Source organism: Borostomias antarcticus (genome assembly GCF_949987555.1).
Source record: "Borostomias antarcticus genome assembly, chromosome: 21".
Classification (NCBI taxonomy): domain Eukaryota; kingdom Metazoa; phylum Chordata; class Actinopteri; order Stomiiformes; family Stomiidae; genus Borostomias; species Borostomias antarcticus.
The window spans coordinates 14,578,725-14,585,035 of NC_140254.1; the positions used below are offsets into that span (position 1 = coordinate 14,578,725).

Sequence of the window (6,311 nt, forward strand, 5' to 3'; positions counted from 1 at the left end):
GTGTGTGTGTGTGTGTGTGTGTGTGTGTGTGTGTGTGTGTGTGTGTGTGGTGATACTGACACATCATAGCACATCAGAGATCAGAGTCATGCAGACTTCTCCTCTGAAGTCCAAACTTCACCTGATTCTCTTTCTGAAGTAACAGGGTCATGGTTTTCCAAAGTAACTACTTCACCTCATGCTTTGTCCCATACCATTTTTCAAAGCAATAACCTGATACTTTCTCCCACACTATTTTTAAATCTTATCTCCCGGTCAGACTGTTAGTGTAAGGGATAATGTATTTGAATTTCTTGGGACAGAGACAGTAGACACCTCTGCAGACACACAGACAGACAAACAGACAGACAGACAGACAGACAGTTAGTCAGACAGACAGGCAGACAGGTCATCTGTTTCTCCTAACAATCAACCCATTACCAGGTTTATAAGCGCATTGCAGACCCACCTAGTAATCAATTATATTCAAATAGAAGTGCCAGACATCCTACGTGAAGTCTTTAGTTTTCTCTCCACCAGGGTAGAGTGACTAATGTATTCTGAAACACACACCCACATGCACACACACACACACATACACACACACACATGCACACCCACATGCATGCACACACACATGCACACACACACACACACACACCCATACAGATTAATTTAGACAGCACTTCATCAGGTGTGTGACTCAGCGCTCCTAAGTCTAATTGGAGCCATTCATTAGCTTGGGAGTCACTCCCCTCCAACTCCAAATCTAAATTGGTATCGATTTAACAAACTGGCCGGCCTACAGGTGAAGTAGTATTTGTCAGTGTGTGTTTGTGTGTGTGTGTGTTTGTGTGTGTGTGTTTATGTATACCAAGTGTATGTTTTATGTCTGTGACTCGTACAGTATGTCAATATCTTTACTATTTACACCTATAAAATGCTTGTATCTTTTTCATATTGGATGCACACAGTGTGTGTGTGTGTGTCTGTGTCCTCGTATGCGTGTGTGTGTGTGTGTGTGTATCCGCCATCGACCCAGGCTGTGTGTGTTACGTGTGTATACGGTAGACTGCAGACCGACCGTTCTCTGACCAGCAGCTGCCCCCGGGCTCCGGGGCCCCTACCCTACGCACGGAACCACGCCGTCAGACTCCGGGCATGAACACGGAAAAGCACGGAGTGTAGAGATTTCGGTGGGGGGGGGGGGGGGCTAACACTTTGTGAAAACGTTAGAGAATCGACACCATTTTGAACTTCACAGTGGATTTTTTTTTGAGCCGCTTGAGAACAATTATGAGAATAATCGGGGAAAATGTCCACATTTGGACAAACGGAATTTGGATGAAAAATAAGATTTCATCATCAGGCCCTGCCGTGGTCACAGAGGGATCCTGTGGAGGAACGCTGTTCAGAGCCCAGCGGTGTCCCAGAATGCCTGGTACCGCAAGCGTCGCCCCAGGGGGACCTATCAGGGCCCTGTCACCGTGTGACGTGTCTGCCTCGGCTGCACCGCGGGCCTCCAGGGGCCGGGCAGACACTTCCTGACGGGATGCACTTTCCTCCGTAGCCCCATGGGACGGGGTGACAACAAATCCCTCCAGCATCAGCGCCAGACCACAAACCCTGTGTCTGTACACAACCCAGGCCCCGGTTCTCTATCGCTCACACACACACTCTCTCTCTCACACACACACACATACACACTGTATACCCACATACTCTCTCTTTATCACATACACTCACACACTCACACACACACACACACACACACACACACAGAACATTCATACAGTTCACACACACGTTCACACATACTGTACACTAGGGGTGTAACAATATATCGTGCCACAATATATCGCGATACAGAAACGTCACAATACATATCGTCAAGGTGAAAACAATATCGTGATATGTTTATTGGATATCAGTGAACGCTGGCTACACAACGCTGGTAGCAAACACATCTTTTGTCTCTAGGCCTATCCATGATATTACAACAGTTAAGCTCTAAATTCACAAAGTATAGTGGAGTAGAAATGTGGAGAAATGCACTATTGGTGTGAACAGCAGCGCTACTGCAACGCTTCACACCTGCCCTTAGTGTATCGTATCATATTGTTATCGTCAACCTAATATTGTGTATCGTATCGTATTGTGAGATTAGTGTATCGTTACACCCCTACTGTACACACACGTTCATGCTTTCTCCCCTCTCCTCGTCTCACGGTGGAAGTGCTGAGTCAGAAGACCTCTGCTTTAGCTGACCTCACGGTATTACAGAAGACCATCCAGCTCAATTTTAACACGTCAACGTGCTGTCAGCGACTTGTCGACGTGTTGTTAATGTGTTGTTAACGTGCAAACAACGTGCAAACAACGTGTAAACGCATTGTCAACGTGTTGTCAACGTGTAAAATCAACACATTGACAACACGTTGTTTGCATGTCAAAGACACGTTGTTTACATGTTAAAATGTGTGTGTTTTTGAACTAGATGGCATTCCATACTATATCAGCCTTGTCAGGTCAGAAGCCTTAATAATATGTGATGTTTTACTCTCTCTCTCTCTCTCTTTCTCTCTCTCCCTCTCTCTCTCTCTCTCTCTCTGTCATTATCACTTTTTCCAGATGTGCGATGCCCGTCCCTACAAGTCGATGATTGGAGGTTCCCCCAGACAGCCAGGCACAACATAACAGGTAAACACACAACACACACACACACACACAACACACACACACACACATGTACGCTCAGACACGTTAACAAACAAAATATGCCTAAAATAAATACAATAAACAGTAAATTCATGCTTTCATGTACACTTTCGCTTTCACGTACGTGCACACACACACACACACACATACGCATACATACACACACACACACACACACACATACACACACACACACACATACGCACACACACACACACGCGTGCAGTGAGCAGTCAGACAAAACATAGCGTCTCAGCGAGTCAGATTTGACTGTTGTTGTTCTCTGTGATCGACTAGTCAGCCTGACATTCACGGCCTCCTCTGATCTTTCCCAGGATTCAACCTGGTACGCCGCTTCTCCCTGCTGAAGAGTCCCGACGTCAAGAAGATCCGCAACCCCCGAGGCCCCATCATCCTGCGTCTGGGGAAGACCGCTCTGCTCCGCCCCACTGAGTAAGAGACGCCATCTTTGCCTCTTTCTCTCTCTCCCTCTCCCTCCACCCCTCTCTATCTCTCTCTCTCTCTCTATCTCTCTCTCTATCTCTCTCTATCTCTCTCTCTCTATCTCTCTCTCTTTCTCTCTCTCCCTCTCCCTCCGCCCCTCTCTATCTCTCTCTCTCTCTCTCTCTCTTTCTCTCTCTCCCTCTCCCTCCACCCCTCTCTATCTCTCTCTCTTTCTCTCTCTCCCTCTCCCTCTCCCTCCGCCTCTCTCTCTCTCTCTCTCTCTCTCTCTCTGCCCCCCGCCCCTCTCTTTCTCATAGGCAGAGAGAATTTGAATAGCCTCTGAACTTGGGTTGAATACTTCAGCCGGCCTTGTCCTGCCCCCGAGCGCCGCCGTGTCTTACGTTGGAACTGCTTTCAACCCGCCCAGGGCCGCCCGCCGCCTGAGACCACATCATGTCGCTGGCTGGTAAAGCACAGCACTTAAAGTTGGATTACTGGAACTACAGCATCTCTCGGTTTCCGGGAGTGACCACAAACACAAATTGCCAGCGTTTTTTTTTTTAACATCAGTAGTTATGCTTTTATGATGTAGTAAGTATTAGTAGCTATTGAGTTTTGTTGTCACGGCCTAATGGACTAACAGTTGGTTGCTCGTACAAAGTCTTATGTTATTCAGTGGAAATAAATCCTTAAGAATGGGTTTCTGGAGTGTAGGAGCGTTTGTGGGTCTATTTCAAGAACATTCTCTCATTTTGTTGTTCAGGCTGGAAATGTCCGACCCCTGTGGGAAAGTAGGCGCCTCTTTGGTGGGTCAGATCAGCATGTTTTATTACTGCTGTCCTTTTCAGGCGTCTCTGTTAGACGTCCATATATCTGACCTCACAACACACTTCTGAGGAGACGTTTACTGCTGAGGCGAAGGATATGCCACTGTCACCAAGTCAATGTATCGAGTCACTTCTGAAATATTTAAAACAAAAAACGAAACGCCGCTTGTCAGGAAACCGGTGTCTTCTTTGGGGACGGCGACGAAGGACCTTCGAGATGTGTTCCGTGGCGCGCTCCCAACCTCACACGAGAGAGAGAAGAGAGCCTCCATTTTCTAGCGCTTCCTGTGTGTTTTTCGGTAGATACTGCAGTCTTTGTTTTTCCGTAGTCTGAGACCCATTAAGTGGCGAGTCCAGGGTCTGTCTCCCAGTCTGCTTGTCCACCTGTCTGCCTGTCTGTTCTCCTGAGGATCTTTATCTCTTCATCTGCTCTCTCTCTCTCCCTTTCTCTCTCTATCTCCGTCTCTCTCTCTCTCCCTCTCTCTCTCTCTCTCTCCCTCTCTCTCTCTCTCTCCCTCCCTCTCTCTCTATCCCTCCCTCTCTCTCTCTATCTCCGTCTCTCTCTCTCTCCCTCTCTCTCTCTCTCTCCCTGTCTCTCTCTCTCTCTCTCCCTCCCTCTCTCTCTCCCTCTCTCTCTGTCTCCGTCTCCCAAAGTGAATAAACAGATGAATAAGATGACATCTGCCCTCTTTTGTTCTCTTCGTTTGAGAGATAAACAAATTGAGGGATGAGTGACAGTCGGTATACCCTCTCCCTCTCTCCCTCGTCTCTCTGGCTGAGGGATGGAGCTCTCTCTCCCCGTGAGAGGTGGAGGAGTGGAGAGAGGGATGAAGTGGAGGAGGGGAGGGGCGGGTGAAATAGGGTAGAGTCAGTCCAACTATAAGCGAAGAGTGATTCCATCAAAACACGCCCTCGGGAAACTGCATGTGTGTGTGTGTGCGCGCGGGCGTGCGCGCGTGTGTGCGCTTGTGTGCTTGCGTGCATCTGTATGCGTAGGAATGTGCTTATACAGTATAGCGCGCGTATCTTGTGGGTGCGTGTGTATCTGTGTGCGCGTGTGTACAGTATGTGTGTGTGTGTGTGTGTTCAAACTGGCTCTCATCCCATATGTTGATCACAAACCTGTGAGTGAAGTATGAAAGTCAACGAAAGATAAGTAATCTTTGTTTTGTTTGCGACTCTAATCCACTCGGCTCATTTTGTGTGAGTCACAGCCAGATGACAGTGTCCAGGGTCTGCTGTGGAGCTAGTTTAGACTGAAGCTTGGATTGGATTTCGGAGATGACAGTTGTAGATTTAAAAGCCAGACTGAACTGGGAATTCACTATCTAAAATTGACAGCAGCTGATATGCAGGTGCGTAATGTCTGAGCTAAAAATAAAAAATAAAACACAACAGAAATGCAACAAACAAGCCTTTTACAAACCTCCAGGTGCTTTTTACATCTGCACCCTCTTTTCCTCTCTCTCCTTCTCTCCCTCCACCTCTCTCCCCCTCTCTCTCCCTGCCTCTCTCTCCTTCTCTCTCTCCCCCCTCCTCTCTCTCTCTCTCTCTCTCTCCTTCTCTCTCTCCCTCCACCTCTCTCCCCCTCTCTCTCCCTGCCTCTCTCTCCTTCTCTCTCTCCCCCCTCCTCTCTCTCTCTCTCTCTCTCTCTTCTTCTCTCTCTCCCCCCTCCTCTCTCTCTCTCTCTCTTCTTCTCTCTCTCCCTCCCCCCTCCTCTCTCTCTCTCTCTCTCTCTGTCATGTCTTGTCTATTTCTCTTGAAAATCTCTTAGCGAGAGAAGCAGCTGAGTGTGCCCTCTCCTCATAGTGGGGGAGGTCTGTATCTCTCTGATTTATCATCCTAACTCTGCCTGCTCTCTGTGCGTGTGTGTGTGTGTGTGTGTGTGTGTGTGTGTGTGTGTCTGTGTGTGTGCATGCGTGCGTGTGTGTCCAGTAAGGGCAGTTGGCCAGAAAGTGGATGAATCGCAGCTGTTTAAGTGTTTACCTCTAAGCCCCGCATCTGTCTCCCCCCTGTCGCCCGCCAACAACAGGGCCTGCGCCGCGGTCTCCCTCTTTCATCTCCCTCTCCCTCTCTCTCTCTCTTTCATCTCTCCCTCCTTCTCGTTCCCCCTCTCCTACGACGCTCTCCTCTCACCCTCTCCGTCTCTTATCAAGTCCATGTGCTGCGCTCCTCCATCTCTGAGCCCGTATCTCACTCTCCCTTCCTCTCTGTTTTGATACTGTGTGTATCGCCCTCCACTTTTTCTGCCCCTCCCTGCATTCTTGCTCTTGTTTTTCTTGTCTTTAGTCTTGTCTCTCTTTGGAAGGTCTTCAGCTTGGCTGGCTCCCTCCTGGCTATGAA

The 6,311-nt window shown here is 48.5% G+C and overlaps 1 protein-coding gene across 1 annotated transcript in view; it reads left to right on the forward strand.

The window, feature by feature from the left end:
- Positions 1 to 6,311, forward strand: part of col16a1 (collagen, type XVI, alpha 1) — a gene marked incomplete at both ends in the record, with an annotated part of 84,245 nt that overhangs the window by 22,315 nt on the left and 55,619 nt on the right. The window contains 3 exons of the mRNA XM_084454953.1: positions 2,611 to 2,679; positions 3,033 to 3,150; positions 3,905 to 3,932. Of these exons, the coding sequence (XP_084311079.1) occupies positions 2,611 to 2,679; positions 3,033 to 3,150; positions 3,905 to 3,932 (215 nt within the window). The remainder of the gene's footprint in view (positions 1 to 2,610; positions 2,680 to 3,032; positions 3,151 to 3,904; positions 3,933 to 6,311) is intronic.